At 33.5% G+C, this 17,409-nt stretch overlaps 4 protein-coding genes across 7 annotated transcripts; 2 read left to right on the top strand and 2 right to left on the bottom strand.

Moving 5' to 3' along the window:
* Positions 1-2,891: 2,891 nt before the first annotated feature.
* LOC108600162 (dolichyl-diphosphooligosaccharide--protein glycosyltransferase subunit 1) lies at positions 2,892-4,358 on the bottom strand. The gene is given in 3 exon segments (XM_017987569.2): positions 2,892-3,469; positions 3,471-3,733; positions 3,795-4,358. Coding segments are annotated over 3 exon segments (1,350 nt in total). The 5' UTR covers positions 4,354-4,358; the 3' UTR covers positions 2,892-2,941.
* Positions 4,359-7,050: 2,692 nt separating this feature from the next.
* LOC117134986 (protein trunk) lies at positions 7,051-8,047 on the top strand. Its single transcript, XM_033294682.1, has one exon. It carries the CDS (start codon positions 7,289-7,291, stop codon positions 7,967-7,969), a length of 681 nt encoding a protein of 226 aa, XP_033150573.1. The 5' UTR covers positions 7,051-7,288; the 3' UTR covers positions 7,970-8,047.
* Positions 8,011-9,609, bottom strand: LOC117134985 (acylglycerol kinase, mitochondrial). 2 transcript variants are annotated; one of them, XM_033294678.1, is made up of 3 exons: positions 9,287-9,609; positions 9,091-9,226; positions 8,011-9,035 (listed from the first exon to the last, which is right to left on the bottom strand). In XM_033294678.1, the coding sequence occupies exons 1-3, from the start codon at positions 9,382-9,384 to the stop codon at positions 8,037-8,039; spliced, it is 1,233 nt and encodes a 410-aa protein (XP_033150569.1). In that variant the 5' UTR covers positions 9,385-9,609; the 3' UTR covers positions 8,011-8,036. The 2 variants fall into 2 exon arrangements, with proteins under 2 accessions (XP_033150569.1, XP_033150570.1); XM_033294679.1 differs by having other exon boundaries at positions 8,012-9,035; positions 9,091-9,197; positions 9,287-9,607.
* A 1,432-nt stretch (positions 9,610-11,041) lies between these two features.
* LOC108598343 (probable elongation factor 1-delta) lies at positions 11,042-17,409 on the top strand. Of its 3 annotated transcripts, XM_033294680.1 has the most exons (4): positions 11,043-11,133; positions 11,317-11,419; positions 14,437-14,517; positions 16,780-17,409. In XM_033294680.1, the coding sequence occupies exons 2-4, from the start codon at positions 11,333-11,335 to the stop codon at positions 17,344-17,346; spliced, it is 735 nt and encodes a 244-aa protein (XP_033150571.1). In that variant the 5' UTR covers positions 11,043-11,133; positions 11,317-11,332; the 3' UTR covers positions 17,347-17,409. The 3 variants fall into 3 exon arrangements, with proteins under 3 accessions (XP_033150572.1, XP_033150571.1, XP_017840453.1); XM_033294681.1 differs by lacking the exon at positions 14,437-14,517 and having other exon boundaries at positions 11,042-11,133; XM_017984964.2 differs by lacking the exons at positions 11,043-11,133; positions 11,317-11,419 and adding an exon at positions 14,181-14,290.

A 17,409-nucleotide genomic window follows, 5' to 3' on the forward strand; every position in this document is an offset into this window, starting at 1 on the left:
TTAGTAGGTTTAACTGTAGGAAAATTTAATTTTGGCATCGATACAGTTGGTCTGCTTTTAGTTTTAAACATAAAGTCTTTAACAATCAAGTCTTTTGGCCAGAAAGAATTACAACAAATAGTGTCGAATAATTCTGGTGGCACATTTAATTTAAATGAAGATATCTCTCTAGAATATTTAAATTTATATTTTTCTACAGTTGTTAAGGGGTTAGGAATCTTTGCTTGAATATTAGCAGTTACATCTATAACAAAAGTATCCAAAAGTATGCCTAGAGATAAAAGCTTGTTTCCTCTACTAGGCGCAGCTAATAAGGGCTTGGAGCTGGCCGGGGAGAATGGAAGCTATCAGTGGAGGACCTAACAAACTTTCTAACAATTTTAGATGACGGACCGTCCTCATCATCATTTATAACTATGCTAGGGTAAACTAGAGTAACAGGTGTTACTGGACAGTTTATCAATGTTAGATCGTTAGTTTTTTTTAGGTCACCAACTGAGATTCGTCTAAAGCTTTAAGAGCTTTAAACTATGACTCCATGCTTATAAACCAATCATTCAGTTTATTAAAGCTCTTTCGGAGAGGAAAGAAATTGAGCTTAGTCTGTCGCATAAGCCTAAACATGTCAGCCTCAGCTTCACGGCAAAACTCGCATGGCCATTTTAGGCCAGTCTTAAAATAATAATAATAATCGAATCTTTAATCTTAATCGTGAAACCTGCGCACTTAACATGTATGTATAAATTTATCGCACAGCAGTTGCATCGGCTTGGCATTTGCAATTTGTAATGCAGCAAGCGAACATGATGAAAATAAGTATATGCTTTGCGAAAGGGTAAATAAGTAACAAAAATTGTAACAGTTAATTGCCAACGAATAAAGCGCACGACTAGAGAGTACATGAGATGAGAGCGTACTTATTAAATGGGTGTGATCGCAATACGAAAATGCAACAAAAACACATTACCAATTGCAATCACCTTCTAAATAGACAAAAGCTCAAAAAACAGAGAGAAGTATGCGAAAGAGAGCGTACACAAGAGACGCTCAAACCAACAAGAACAACACACCAATAAGCCGCAAAACCAAATGTTAGTTTATTTATGCAACTGCATATAAATACTTTTACCAATCTTAATGTATATAGTATAAACAAACTAAAACGCACAGATCAATTAAATATATTAGAGATACCAAAGAATACGTCCGTTCACAGCAAAAGAAAAGTTAAAAATAAAGTTATTTAATCAAAGATATAGCTTTCGCTTAATTTCACTTAAAGTTCATTCCACATTTTTAAAGTTGCCGACTAACTAAATCAAACTAGAAGAAAAACATTTAAGTTTTTTCATACCCTTTGATTAGGACATCGCAACAAAAAACGAATTGCAAATAATTCCAAGCCTAAACCTAAATTAAAATAAGCTCGAGTCCAAAACTTATCCGTTGAAATTCCAGCCCACCTTCGAAAATAAATCCAACTAACAGGTTTAAAATTTTGGCCGTAAACTCTGACATAGCCCAAGCTGTTACAAGTGATAGAAGACAATTATAGGATATTCTCGAAGCTTCTAATTAAAAAGCAATAAGCGACTGAAAGTTTCTAATGTAACAGATGTAACACCGGCAGAAATGACCTTGGCGCTTCAAGAAAAGTGTCTTAGCTTTTATATTTTAACCATTTTTTTGCGCCAGTTATTTTAAGTGCTAACGACAGCTGAGTTTTATCACTAAGCATACAACATGCGTATGCTTAGTGGTTTTATTAAAATCTGTATGAGCGAATGTTTCTCAGCAACTATAGGAGCTGGAGCAACCAAATTTGTGAGTGCTCTTGTACCCAAACCCAAACGCTTTTATTTTATTTTATTTTTCTCCACCCTCCCCCGCAAATCGAAGAAAACGAATTTCACCCACAATACCAATCAATTACAAAATATTAAAAAAAAATCTGAAATAAATCACAAATACGCCATGTTTTTGACCGATGCCGAAAATTGCAGAACGATCGGATAAATAACTTAGGAATTTACATTTCCATTTTCAATATAGACAGCGGGGCGCACGTGCGGACGCGCCATACAAACGTTGCCCCCGACGCTATAGCAAAAACGACCTGTGAAGCGTTGTGAGTGCGTGCGTATCAGAGAACGGCAAGAGTGCACACACCCCTAAAACACAACGCTGCCAATGCAGACAGAGCGAGACAGCAAGCGATATTGTTTCTCGCTTATGCTTATATGCCAGCCGATCGACCTCGCCACATTTCATTTGCGCTTGCTTCGTTGTGGCTAAAAACGGACCTTTTCTCGGATCTCTCTGGGTGTTTTGTGCGCTGCTTGTGCGCCGCACACACAATTTTTTGTTGTGTCTGTGTGCGTATATTGTCCCGTGTTGTCACTGTGCGCGTATGGTCTCGCATTTGATTTTTGTGTATGCTACCACTGTGCTTAAAAAGTGTCACAATTGCTGCGAAGGCAGGTAGAAACACTTGAAACACTTTTTCGAACCTTTATCTTGTGCACTTTGTTCGCGACACATACAATATTTATTGTGCCCATCAGCCACGGTTTTGCTTATATGTATCAGTAGTACTGGGTTGTACGCACAGTGTTTTTGCCGCTCTCTGGTATGTATGTATAAGAAAGTCGTGGAAATCAGTAGGCATGTATTTTACATCTGTATCTCTATAGTATTATTATACTATTGGGAATGAATGTTAGCTGTGCTGACAAAATTTGTTTGAGCTGGAAAGACTCCCAGCTGCTACAGTAATTTGTTAGTCGTTATTTGATATACTCTTTGCTTTTAGTTACACATTTTGGCATTTCCAACTAAACGAATACACATTAGAGAATAAATCAGAGGTATTAAATTTTATTGAAATTTTACATTAAAGCTTTATTTAGTGTAAAATAATATGTTCCACATTATGTAATATTTATTCCTTATGCGAATGGGAAGTAATAGAAAGATCCATTCTTAGAAAGACGATAGTAAAAATGAAAATAATATAGATAAATGCAATAACTAATAGAGGCTCTTGAAGTAGAGAAACCTTGGAGAATGTATATTTAAGTGTAAAGTCTGTAATATGATTCTCTACCAAATTGCGCTTTGTAAATGAGATTACAGGGCGACCAACAGTATCTAAATAGGTATACATCAATTCATTTTGGCGATGATTAACTGTATATGGAGTATCAAGCTTTATATTAGCAGAACCCTCCGGTAATATAATACTTATAACAGCTTCTTCAATCGACATATTATCATGGATATGATCGATTAAACGCATCTTTAAGACATAATCAGTTCCGGCGCTAAACAGATTTTCATATGCTGGAATATTGTAACCCAGAACGTATTGAGTCTTCCAGCCACCAAATAGTGGAAATCTGGGGCGTAGATCAAGATCGACGTAGTCTTGCTGCAAATTCATATTTGATGTCGATATATTACCATTTGTTATCGCGATAATAAACACTAAATGCAGATGCTGGCAAATATGTTTTGTAAGATTTCACTGCAGACTGTCCAGATCGACCATCTTTTTGAAAGTCATAGCGAGAAAATGATCCCTTAAGTTTTGCACCACTATGAGTTATTTGAATAGACTCTTTTACAGCAATGTTTCCCCAATGTGATACTTCAATTGTGCGATCCAATGAGTTTACAGTCAAAAAAGGAGATTGATTTTCATAGTGAATCATCAGTTCCTCTTCAGTTAGCTCTAAAAGAAAAAACAATATTTATTACTTATTTAAAAATGCTCAAGCTAAAGCATAACTAACTTTCAACGTTTTCATACGGTCCAAAAAATATTTTATTAGCCGCAAGCGAAAATGGTTTTATTTGAGTGCTCGAAAGTACGTTGGAAGAACTCAGTATGACATTTGTCTTTTGTGTAATAGTCTTGTATATTGAATACAGATATAGATTACCGACAAATTTGACCATTTGCTTATCATTTTGTTTTATTTCGTATGGATGTGGCAATAAGTTTTTAGTTGAAACTGTTTCAATGTATATCGACTGCTTGGGTGAATCTTTTAAAAAATTAAGAATATAACTATGCTCTTGAATATTTTCAGATTCTTGCTTTTGAAGTTTCACAGTATTATCAAAGCCGTCTTTCGCAGAAATATAAGATAAATTCGGCTCTCTGATTATTAGTACATAATCTTTGACAGCGATGCCGGTTAAATCTTCTACAGATATTTTATACGTTGTTTTAACGAGTTGTGATGTTAAATCCAATACTCTTTCCACATTTTTATTTATTATATCTGCATTAATATTTAGCATGAAACATGTAATTGAAATGCATATATATTGCCAATAGATTTTCATTTTTTTATTTAATTATTTCAACACGTAATATACAATACGTGGTCGCAACCTAAAACTTAGAGCTGTAAAAACATCGATATAGTATCGAGTATATCAATGTTTTGCTTTTTCGACAACATCGATGTTTTTGTCTCGTATCAATATATCGTATTCTTTTAAAATTTTTAAAATTTTTTTTTTATTTTTTTTAATTTTGTTTTTTGTTATAATGAATTGTTTTTACATAATTTTGTTTTTAGATTATATGAATTGTTTTTTATTAATTTAGTTTTTAATTGACATACAAATATTTTAGTTTTAGTTTATGGAAAAATAATACTTTAATTTATTTTGGTTTTAATTTATGGAAAAAGAATACTTCCATTTAAGGTTTTAAAAATAAAGATATAATTATAAATTACCTTTAAATTAAATTTTACATATTTTGTATATAAATACTATAATGTAATTTTTTTTTTTGCTGTCGACTGCTCTTAGTTGACATTAAATAAATAAATAAAAAAAATTTTAATTTAGAAAAAAGAATCCTTCCATTTGTTTTAGAAAAAAGAAACCTTCCATTTATTTTAGTTTATAAAATAAAAATTGTTCCTTATATTTCATTTTTAAAAATGAATGAAAAATACTATTTATAACTTTGGTTTATAACTTTTGATAAAAAATGGCGGGTCCAGGAGGTTTTGAGGGTTGAAACCCCTTTACTCCCGAAATTTCCGGATCACATGTATGATAAAGCCCTTAATTTGTTCGAGGTTAAAAATATGAAACCAACTCCCGCTCCTGAAATATTTGAAAATCCCTCGAATAATTATCTGGATCCGCGCTTGCATTTAATTATACACCAATATCTATAAAATTTTAAAGACGATGTTTCCAAATATCGATGTTTTTTTAGCTCTACCAAGAGCTGGAAACTATCGATGTCACTATCGATACATTAATAGTCTACTTGATTTTTCCCATGAAATACCGAAAATTTTAATACTCGATAGTGAATAAAATAAATTGTATTGTAAAGCACGTACAACTTCAAATTCAGCATTCTACCACTAAGCATACAATAATTCTACACTTAGTGTGAACATGAGAACATAAAGCTATGATATTTTGGTATTAGCTGCATTTGAATTCTGTGACTATGTATATAATTATAAGCTTTGAAATTTACGTATGTCTCCTTATTACACCTGCGCAATCCGATAAATTGTTCAATAACAAAATGTTCTTATCTAATCTTTGATAAATGGATGTTATTCAGGGATGAGACAAAAATCTCGGTAGATTTTAGCTCAAGTAGATTTGGAAATCTTTATAAAAAACTGTACGTCACACAGAACTTACAGAAATTGCATTTATCGGTGTTTCAGTTCGAGTATGCGCGCAGGAGATTGACAATTAAGAAATGCTACCAATTAAAAACAAAATCCTTAAATGTATTTCTTATTTTTGTAATGTATTCAAAGATTATTTTGTAATATTTTTATTATATTTCATAGAGCGGAAAAGGATATAATATTTTATCGCTTCTAATTTGAATTGCGTCATCACCAAAAATTGAGTTGGTTAACAGCCTTGTTGTTGTCTTATCTATGTTGGAATTATGTATGTATAATTGCAACATACAAACATACATATATGTAAGCAATACAAGTTCGATATTTTTGAAACAACTCATACAAGCTTTTGAATAGAACAACAAGCTGTCTGCGTGCAGCTATGCACGTACGCTTTTATTGGAAAAATAGAGTGGTGGATCTACTCGATGTAAAAGGACTGCAGCACAACTTTCTATCAATCGTTAAAGCAACTAGCAAAGGGTTTTAGATCGAGTTTACAGTAAAATAGGCTTTCGGAGCAGTTATATTATCTGCAAGAAAGCATCAGAATTTTTTGATACTAGAAAAAAATGTAAAATGAAATGGCACAATCGAAATAGATCGCAGCATGCTGGTACATTCTGGTGTAAACGAATCATATTGGGCGGAGGCTATCAAGACTACATTATATATGCAAAACTGAGCAGAGACGTCAACATTGCCCAAGATGACATGTGAAAGCCATGTGTATCGGAAAACTGCAAGAAAGCATACACCCTTAAAAATTCAATGTGTACTACCATTGTGGCACTGCCACACACAAGCGAAATTTTGGCTGATACCACATAAGAATTGCTTGGGTGGCTGAGGCACCCGAGCAATATGTGTGGCCAATGACCACATGGCAATTTATGCTCGTGTCATCAGCTTCCCGAAAAGTATGCGAGCAATACACAAAAAGCTCATACAATGTGTGCTGCTGTTTCGCTACCTGATGTCGCGTCGGCACCGCTGGCAATGCAGACAGATCGAGACAGCAAGCGGGAGTGAAGCACACTAGTCCTTTTCTTGTGTGTCTCATATGTGCTCTGTGCGTTGTATCTGCGGCGCACACACAATTTGTGTTGTCGGTACCTTGTCCCTTGTCTTCTGCTGGTTGAAACGCACCCGCACCTCACATGCAGATATAACTTCCATATAAGAGGTTATACCTTCTACCGCACAGATTATCTTTAAAAAAATATCTAAAATAAGAAATTTAAGGACAAATTTTTTAAGAATGGTACAACTCTTTATTGCGAATTTCCTTTGTGTGTTTACTCGGATTGAGAATACTAAAAAAAAATAAAATCTCTGTAAAATTGTTTTGTTTTAGAGATTTCAGTATCTACTAGAGCCAAAAACTATCCAGATTATTGTGGCACCACCAAATACGACTGGTCTCCGGTCTCCAGTTTGTAGTGTCCTATTTTTAATGTATGTTTAATATGACTGTAGTTCAGTTTGAGAGTAACTGCTCTCCTGTTTGAGAGCAACCGCCTTAAATTAATACGTGCTGGATAATACTTGCTAAAAATTGAAAATAAAATAGATTGATAGACAGCATAAAATAATTTAAAATGCTTAATAATTACAAACATCTCTCCTTTTTTTGTTTATGTGATTTGTTATGTATCACAGTAGGATTAGATTATTGCTCAGAACTATCTCAAAGATCTTTAAGTTTAATCTTAGGCCAGGCTTTTAATCCACGATACATGAGTATTGAGCCACCGCCGAACAAGGAAACAGGACTTAATTTTGGATCAAAAAGGTCCTTATTTGATGTACCGTTCTACGCAGACAACGATGTGGTTTCTCTGGGTAGTTTTCCTGCTTGGGAAACGAATCATTTAACTTACTTTGAAAAAAAGGATGAAGACTCTATAAAAAGTAAAGAGTTACATGTAAGAAACATATTCATTGAAGGAGGAGGAGGATATGGAAAACAGGAAGTTTTCAGAGCTCGGCCATGGGAATGTTCCGCAGTAATCAACTGGATTGACCTAGGAATTAATTACTTTCCACGTTACATCCGAACGATTGAATGTGTCGCAAAAAAATGCTGGTATGGTCATTTTAAATGCAAACCAAAATCATTTACTATTAAAGTACTTCGCCGAAAGCCTGGATCATGCATTCATGTGAGCGAAAAACTTGTTTTGATCACATCCGACAAATTCTTGAATGAATATGCCCAGCTATGGATATGGGAAGAAATCGCAGTTAATTTTTGTTGTGAATGTGTCATGCTTTACTAGATAGATTAACAAGCTTATCATTAATTACTACTGTGTTATATATTCAAATAAAAACCATTTGCACATTTTAACTAAAAACTTTAATAGCATTTGGTATAACAGATATTTTAATAGCACGAGGTTCATACTCCTCTCCATCTATTGAATAAAAGATATTGGGTATGTTATCTGTTGGATATAGTTGTATAGTTCTACTTTTAACAACTAAATTTGGCTGTATTGACTTCTTAGTAATGTTTGGAATATTTTTAATAAAGCTCCACCCGGGCTCCAGTGAATGAATGAACCTGCTTTCCAGCTCAGCGAAGTTATATTCGTTTTGGTTAAGCGATATATTTATTTGATTGGAGGTAATAGTTCCATGAACCTTAGTAGCGCATTTGTCATTTTTTATTTGATTCTTCAAAGGGTCGCCCTTTATTGGTGATACAAGTTTACTTAGAAGAAATCCTTTTGTCGGCAATTTATCTTTTTCCACACAGCAATTACTGCAGCCGCTACAGGGAGGCGTGTATATAAAATCAGTTTCTAAGTTCCAATCCAACTGGCTGTAAAAGGATCTTAAAAATGCCGAAATATGATGTTTGAGAGGACCGAGATACCAATATTTCTCCTTGGACGAATCAATATCTTTAAGGAGACCCCATGAAAATCCATTCATTCCAAATATGGGCTTTAGCTTGTTCGTGGATTCATCGCTGTCGTCGTTATTAAGAACATCATATTGGATTACGTTCTCATATTTACATTGACCTTTTAAAACAGGCATTAATGCATTTGATAATGTCTTAATATACTCCAATTCTTGATTAGTGCCCAAATTGAAGTAGCCAGATTGCCTTGAACGACCTAAGGGTAAAAAAGCAACTGGACACAGATTGCCTCGACGACGCAAAAGTCCTGTGACGACTTCAGATTTAGTACCATCTCCACCAGCTACGACAATAATATCAGGTAAATCTTTAATTTCTTCAATGTATGCCTTCGCGTGTCCAATATGATTCGTCCGAAGTATTTCAACAGAATATCCAGCTAGATGTAATATTGGTTCGCAGAACTTTTTAAACTGAAAGTAAACGCTTAGTTTATTTATAGTACATATTTTTGAGATTTTAACTAACCATTTTTTCAGAATTTTTATTATTTGCGATGGGGTTCATGACCACAAGTATATTTTGAGGGGGTGAGGGCGAACTTTCAAAAATATTTCTGGTATTCATAATGTTCACTGAAAATTCAGACATGTATTTTTTTATTCTGCAAAATACACGTTTTTTAAACACATATTGGATTATAATATACAATAAATAAACTTACTCTATATTCGATTTTAATGTGTTTACACCATATCCAAGAAACATAGAAAAAACTACGGTTTTCTTCCAATTATTACGTAGAGTGTTTAATATATTCATTTTTACTACTGCTTATTTTATTAATACACACGTAATAAACATTCACGAACTTAGATATGTGTAAACCGAAAGTTTTCCCAATGTAAATAACGATAGTCGTACAAAGTTACGTTAAAACTGCTTATCGTTAATTCTGCTCAAAACTGCCTAATATGCTAGTTGCTACTTTAAACACTTAATGAAATTTATCACGGAGACAATTAAAAGCGTCTATATTCAAAGTATGCCATTTGTTTTAAAGGTGTGTGAATTGTAAAAATAGTTTCACTTTATCTCAAATTCCAACTGAATTTATTAAACTCAGCCCACTTCGCAGGGAACTTCCCTGAGGGAAGTTCTTTAATAACTTTTTCAAACTCGAATTATAAGGGCTGTCACCTATCAGATTTAAATCAATTACTTTTTGATTTGATTCTTAATTTATATAGTAATTTCGATTTGTTATTGTAAAAATTGATATTGTATTGCTAACATAACAATAATTTACGCTTTACATTTTTGCTATGTGCAACAATATAAGTTACTCGCCAACTCTTAAAATGTAGCATCGCATTGATTAAATCAATGTCCAAAAATCGGACAAGGGGGCAATATCGGACACCAGCTGACTTAGAGCCGATTCATTTAGCACAAATTTAGAAAGCTGAATTGTCGAACAGCCAAATGGAATTGATATGAAATTTAAATTAAAGTGAACAAAATAATGTGACCAAAAAGGAATACGTATACAGGAATATAAATATTTTAAATAAAATGCTCAGTCACGAACAGCGCCAGCAGAAATTTCACTTTTTTGTATTCAATTCACATAGCAAAGAATTTAAAAACAACATTAAGTCTACCCCAATTCATATTTGAAATAATTTTAGGTGACACAGTGACCTTCTCGATATGATTATAAAATCTCCATTACTTGGGTGAGTGATTTGTCATTGTTCCGCATTGTAAGGCTTTAATGCATAAAAAGTACTATTGTTTTAGAAACGAATTAAATGCATTATATGCCTGTATGAAATACATTTCAATATTAAAAATCTTGTAATTCATAATTAAATATAATTTTAATGAATAATTTGCTATTCAAAATGATCTGACTTCAAAAAAGATGCCACCCAGTTTTCTTCACATGCATTTTTTTGATTGAACTGTATAATTTGCTATTATTATAATTTTTGTGCACACATATTTTTAAATAAATTAAATATTTGCCTTAAGCCTAAACGCTTATATTTGGCAACAGGCGCCGTAAATCATCTGTATAATTTACTTTACTTTACTTTACTAACTTTTGCCAGTGGCTTTCAATTCAACTACTGCATAAAGTGAACGAACAAACTACATACCTGCTTATTGTTCAATTATTCAGTGGTGAATTATTCAGTCACATTATCGTTCAATGGTTTTTTATTTAACATTCAATCATTATTTTTTTTATTTTCAAATATAACGAACGAAACTGAAACTGAACAACTCACAACTAAACTATGCAGCTGATTAGTTCTTTCACCAACAAATGAACTACTGAACTTAATACTTTAATTGAACTCCGATAAAAACCATTTCGCTGGCACTCACGTTTACGCTTTTTACCATACAACAAATTTCAAAAGAATATATCGAAGAAATACGGATATTTAGATAAGTGAGCACAAACAATATTGCGATATAGAACACGGATCTCTTGCTCTAACTGTGTTCGAACTTCACCTCTCTCTTGCACGTGTCTGAAAACAGTTGTTAAAAAGAAAGGTTGTGCTAAATATGTGCTGTATTATTTATTTATAAAATGCAAGAAACAGATAATCAATAAAACAGATAAAAAATAATAATAAATAAGAGTAGTAACGAGAGAAGTATTTTGTCGCTGTGTGAATTTAAAGAAATTCGATGAAAATGAATCCAATTATTGTATAACCTCTAATTATTTCACAGTTCCTTAAATTTTAACATGAAAGTTGAAGTACTAGAAAAGTTTTGGATTGACAAGTCCCGGTATGATAATGCTGAGAAACATTATTATGAATACTTAAACAAAGTAAGTGTCATTGGCTCTTAAGGATATATTTATTTATAGAAATGAAAATGTAGCATACATCTGCATATATGAATGTATGTATGTACATAATACATATACATATTTACTGAATTGTTTTGATAGTCATTGCTAAACTGTAAGTCGCCTAACCCAGAAACACGACTGGGATGTAAAGGTAAAGGTAAAGGTTTTGTGTTATCACTAAGCATATGCGTATGTGTTGTATGCTTAGTCGGGAGTCTACGGTGCCTACATTAAGAATTCCTATAGAACTTGACGAAATAGGATGTTTAATAAAATTTATTGAAATGAAGTTTCTGAGACTCAAAAATCAAAAAAAATAATACTTATTTTTTGGAAAATGAAATAAAAGACATTGGTAAATGCCGATTCTTACTTACAGATTATTATCGGTTACTATCAATAAAATTAAATAAAAATTATTATATTAATTTAAAAACATGATATTAGTCTCCCCAAGAAGAATTGTACCACTAAGCATACAAGAGCGCTCTGAGCAGCGTACCCACCCTCATGCGTTGAAAGCTTCTTAGGCAATGATCTGTTCAACACTGTTTGATTTCGGCAATGAGTGTTCGGGTCGCGAATTCAGCACGAAAGTTCACGAAGTTTGCCTGGGGCCCAATCGTCCAGAAGCTTTATGCAGCCACTTTTAGTAGATTTGACACCTCTATGTGTTGTACGCTTAGTGATTGTACACAGCGTCAAGATCGCTCTTCCAATTTTTTGCTTAAACTTACAAATTTTTCAAATCGTATTTGCTGAACAGACCGAATATTTTTTTATATTCAATTAAATTTTTTTTTAAATACTTCAATACATTTATTAAAAGTACTCATTGAGTACTAACAGTCAACATTTTATAAAAGGCCTATTGCTTGAACTGCCAGATGTTTGCATCGAACTGCGCTTGTTCTAGTCCTGACATTTTGGAGAGAGTTTTTCATTATTGTTTTAGTTTATTATATATTTATTATGTTCAATGTGTAACAGAGTATAAAGTGCATCTACCCTAAAAATACTTAAAACACTTAAAAATACTTAATACTTACACGGTACTCGTACTACCCACACAAACAGCTGAAATTGACACGCACGAAAATTTTTTCATGGGTACCCTGCAGAGAACGGTAAAAGTGGCAATTTTTACGCACAAGGGTTGCACTGTAGAAAAAGAAGTGCAAGAACTGACTCGGACACAAAAAAATTTTATGTCCTCAATTTACCCACTTGCACTTGAAGACACTTGGCAAAGGATAACTTTTCAGAAGACGTTTGACTGGACTAACCCTTTGCGTGAAATAATTTCGCTTGTTTGCAAGAGTGCTGACATATATGCATGTGATTTAATGTGAACGTGACTTCATGTGAACGTGATGTAATATGAAATTGAATATTTATTTATTACCAAGCTCATTCACAGTCACTACTTTGTGTTTAGCCTTTGCAGTCTGTCAGCACTGACTGCACGCCGCCGCGAAGGCAGGTAGAAACACTTGAAACACTTTTTCGAACCTTTTTCTTGTGCACTATGTTCGCGACACATACAACATTTCTTGTGCCCATCAGCCACTGCTTTGCTTATATGTATCTGTAGTACTGGGTTGTACGCACAGTGTTTTTAAGAGTGAGTGCAATATGGCTCTCTGGTACCCTACAATTATTGCATGGGTAACAAAAAAAACTCCCTAAGAAATACATAAAAAAATATCAAAAATGTTTGTGTGCTTCTGTTTCGCTACCTGTTGTCGCGTCGGCGCGGCAGCCAGTGCAGACAAAGCGATACAGTAAGCGAGATTATTTCTCGCTTATGCTTTTGTGACAGCCGATCGCATTTTGTGAGCGCACATTTTCCTTTGATTTTATCTTTCGGGACGTTGCTGGTACCCATGCCTTGTCTTGTGTATGTGAGTATGCGCCCATCCCCTGTGTTGTGTGGAGCGCGTATGTACCCATACCCATAATTTGTGGGTACCACAATGGTACCACTTTTGTCGTTTTCCTGATGTCTAACTTATGAGCCGGATTTCGTAACGTCGAGTACTCCCGGCATTTTGCTTTTTGTTTATACTTTAGGTAGCAAGCTCTTTTCGCCGGAGCTACTGGCACACAAAAAGGCACACAAAATTCGGATGGATTTGCGTCCCAGATAATACAAAAATTAGTCGAATGACTTATTGGTTTTGTATACGTTTTGTGCTTACGAATGATTAATTTTTATACACTTTGAGATTTTTATAAAAAATGGAGCTATGCAAATTTATGTAGTATGAATGAGGCAAACAGAGTCGATATAGCCTTGTCAGTCCGTCCGTCCGCATGTCTGTATGAGCAACGAGAACTACAAGAGTTAGAGCACCCAATTTTTCTATATATCCAAAAAAAAAAATGCTTATATTTTGAGAAATTTTTTTTTTATTTACGCTTACAAAATAAGAAAATATATATACCAAATAAATCCCACCTGTTTTGACCGATGATTTTAAAACGATCGGATATATAACTTAGGAATTATTCCTATTTGAATTTTACATTTAGACAGCAGGGTGCGCGTGCTGACACGTCAAGTGAATGAAATTTCCGACCTAGTCGAAGTGTATTTAAAAGTTGTTTTGATTGTCACTTGCTCATTTCAGTGCTTGATTTTATACACTGGTCGGCATAAACATTTTTCATATGTATTTTTTTTTTTAAGTAAAATTTCCAAATGATTTATGCTAGTTAGCTCTATCTGTAAGCTTTCAAAGATATGTGGATAAAGTCAGTTGTGTATGATATTAGTCCATAGGAAATTCCCAATATTTCTAATAAAAAATGGATTTCGAGGACATTTCCATTGATACCAATAAAGTAAGTTCAAATTGTGATTACTTTTAACTTTACTTTTGTCCAATTACTTTTGGACACTATTGTATAGTATATTTTTATGACCTTTTATAACAATTGTATCGTTCAAAAACGCATCATATAAACAAATCCTAATGCTTATTTTAAAGGTCTCGACGTCAAACAACTGTTCTATATTGGTATCTGAAATTGCCAAAGCTAGAGAGCATATCCAGAGTTCATTGGAGAAGGTAAAGTATAATGCTCTTATGCACTTTTTTTTATTGGTTAAATAAAATTGGTTGATGTCAAAATTTTGATGATTTTTGGACTTATCGAAAATCTAACTTTTTAAATTTTCGACAATTTGACAACATTTTTGATTTGCCGTGCGTGTAAATAAAGTTTTTCCATTGGAAGCTCAAAATGTTGCTGTGTGAAACAAGATATTTTTGATAGAATTTTGTTGAAAAAATTCAGCTCTCTAGTTATTATGGGATTTGCTGTACAGCGATAACCAATCACTATCACCCACATATCTGTGTTAAAGTCTGCTTGATTTAGTATCTATCTGCGTACGCTTAATGCATGGTTTGCCTCTGGATCAGGGGACGATAAAAACTACTTCGGCTTGAATCTCACGTCAATTTCATTCCACAAACCAATCCGCGGAATAATTTAGCAACCTCCTAGTCCGATCTCGATTTTTACAGAGAGGGTAAGCGATGCTACATTTTTAGAGCTGACGAGTAAATTTTATTGCTTAACGTGAGAAGATTCAAGTATATTTACGTATGTAGTGTATTTGTTATTGTTATGAATTTGCCATTTATTTGGCGATATAATAAGCATGGATTGCGAATAACAGATATGAGTATTTGCTTTTTTTTTTTTTTAAATAAGCAACGAATTAACGTTTCATTTTTATAAAAAAAATTTTTTATTTATTTACAAGATTAATATTATACAAACTAATATAATAACTAAAAGTGGTGAGTGCTAGCTACTAAGGCCATCGACTCGACAGTTAACTTGACGTTGCTTAGTATGTTATTATAGACTAAAAACTTAATTAATAATTTAACGTTATTGTGGGTATATAATATATTTATAATAAATATATAATGAGTAATTTCACTAAGCATACAACACATAGATGCGTTAAGTCGACTAAAAAGCTGACGCATAAATTTTATGGACGATTGGGCCCCAGGCATACTTCGTGAACTTTCGTGCTGAGGTCGCGACCTGAACACTCATTGCCTAAATAAAAGGAGAGGCAACCAGTGTTGCACACATCATTGCCTAGGTGGCTTTCAACGCATGAGCAGGGGTACGCTGCGCAGCGCGCTGATAGCCTTTGTGTGTGGAGCAACAGCGCACTCATATGCAAGCGTGAGTGCGAGTGGCCAATTGCATCAAGTTCCATTTTCATGAATGCGTGCATATGTGTGTGCTTCTGTTCGCAATCTCAACCGCTTGTTTGCCTATATTCTGTTTCCCGCCGGCAAATTAAATTTGGCGCTAACTTGCACTGGTAGACACATATAAATTCATGCGTGCGTATGTATCGTTCGTTGTCCAAGTTTTTTGTCACTTTTTAATAAAAGGAAATGCAAGGGGAGCGCAGGTCATTCTATTCTTATGCTTGGTGGTAATATACTAATTTATAAAAAATTGCAAATTAATTTATTTGCTTAAGTTTATTTACAATAGTATATTGTTTTCATTTTACAAACAAAAACATGTAAATGTGGCGTGGTACATCGTTGTCGCCAATGGTCCCGCGCTGGCTTACAATATTAACTTATCATAAAGATTTCATTGGGACAATCAGACTTACATGTCATAAAGCTCCTCTTCTGACATAGACAAGTGTAGCGTTAGCATTGCAAAGCAATGTATCCGGGGCACTCATCTAAGAACTGATTTTGTAGCGCATTTTGTACGAGGGTTGAATCTAAATATAGTCATATGTGTTAAATAAGCTTGATTTGTTAACAAAAGTTATGCACGCATACAAACACATCAAACACTTGTAAAAAGACTTTCCTTGATCTCACATAGTTAAATTAAAATATTCTAGATTTTTGGAAAATAAAACGAAAAACATAACTTTAACATGTAAATTAAAAGGTTTTATAGGTAGGTTAAAAAAGGCGTGGTAAACTTATAAAGTATATATTCAATATTCAAAAACGCCTAGCGAGCTTTATTTAAAAATATGATATTACTCCCCCTCAAGAAGAATTGTACACAGCGTGAAGATCGCTCTTCCAATTTTTTCCATCAAACATTAAACACTTATAAAAAGACTTTACTTAATATCACATAGTTAAATGAAAAAAAAAAATAAATAAAATTATAATTAAAAATTAGGGAAAAATTTTGATTTAGACAGCTGGCCGACTCTTTAATGAGGAAAAACTCGGCGCGAATTCCGTGGTGCAGTGGTCGAAGTGTAATACAAAAGTGTATACAAATTACATTGAAGTTTTTTTTTGTCATTTCAGATCGATGGAAGTACTTTTGAAGCTTCTTCAACATCAGATATATTAAAAAGAATTACTTCTTTGGAGAATGAGAATAAAGATCTGAAACAAGCTGTTGAAAAATATGCCCAATTGTACAATAGTATTGTAAGGCGAATTGAGCAGCTGGAAAATACTAAAGGTTCCAATAAAGATGAAATCGATTCGGATATCGACTTGTTCGGCTCAGAATCAGAGGAAGAAAGCGCTGATCAAATTCGCATAAGAGAAGAACGATTAGCAAAATATTCTGAAAAAAAAGCCAATAAAGCAGCAATCATTGCCAAATCAAATGTTATCCTAGACGTAAAACCATGGGATGATGAAGTAAATTTGCAAATAATGGAAGCTAAGATACGTACTATCAAATTAGATGGATTATTGTGGGGAGCTTCGAAACTTCTTCCCGTAGCTTTTGGAATACAGAAGCTAACAATATCCTGTGTTGTTGAGGATGAACAAGTTTCTATCGACTGGCTTATTGAAGAGATTGAAAAAATTGAAGAATTGGTACAAAGTGTCGATATTGCATCGTTTAATAAGATTTAAATTATGAAGATTGAAATGTATAATAAAATTTGAAGAGCTTGTATGTGAAAGGAAATATTTTTT

The sequence above is a fragment of the Drosophila busckii genome, unplaced genomic scaffold (genome assembly GCF_011750605.1).
Source record: "Drosophila busckii strain San Diego stock center, stock number 13000-0081.31 unplaced genomic scaffold, ASM1175060v1 chrUn_01, whole genome shotgun sequence".
Classification (NCBI taxonomy): domain Eukaryota; kingdom Metazoa; phylum Arthropoda; class Insecta; order Diptera; family Drosophilidae; genus Drosophila; species Drosophila busckii.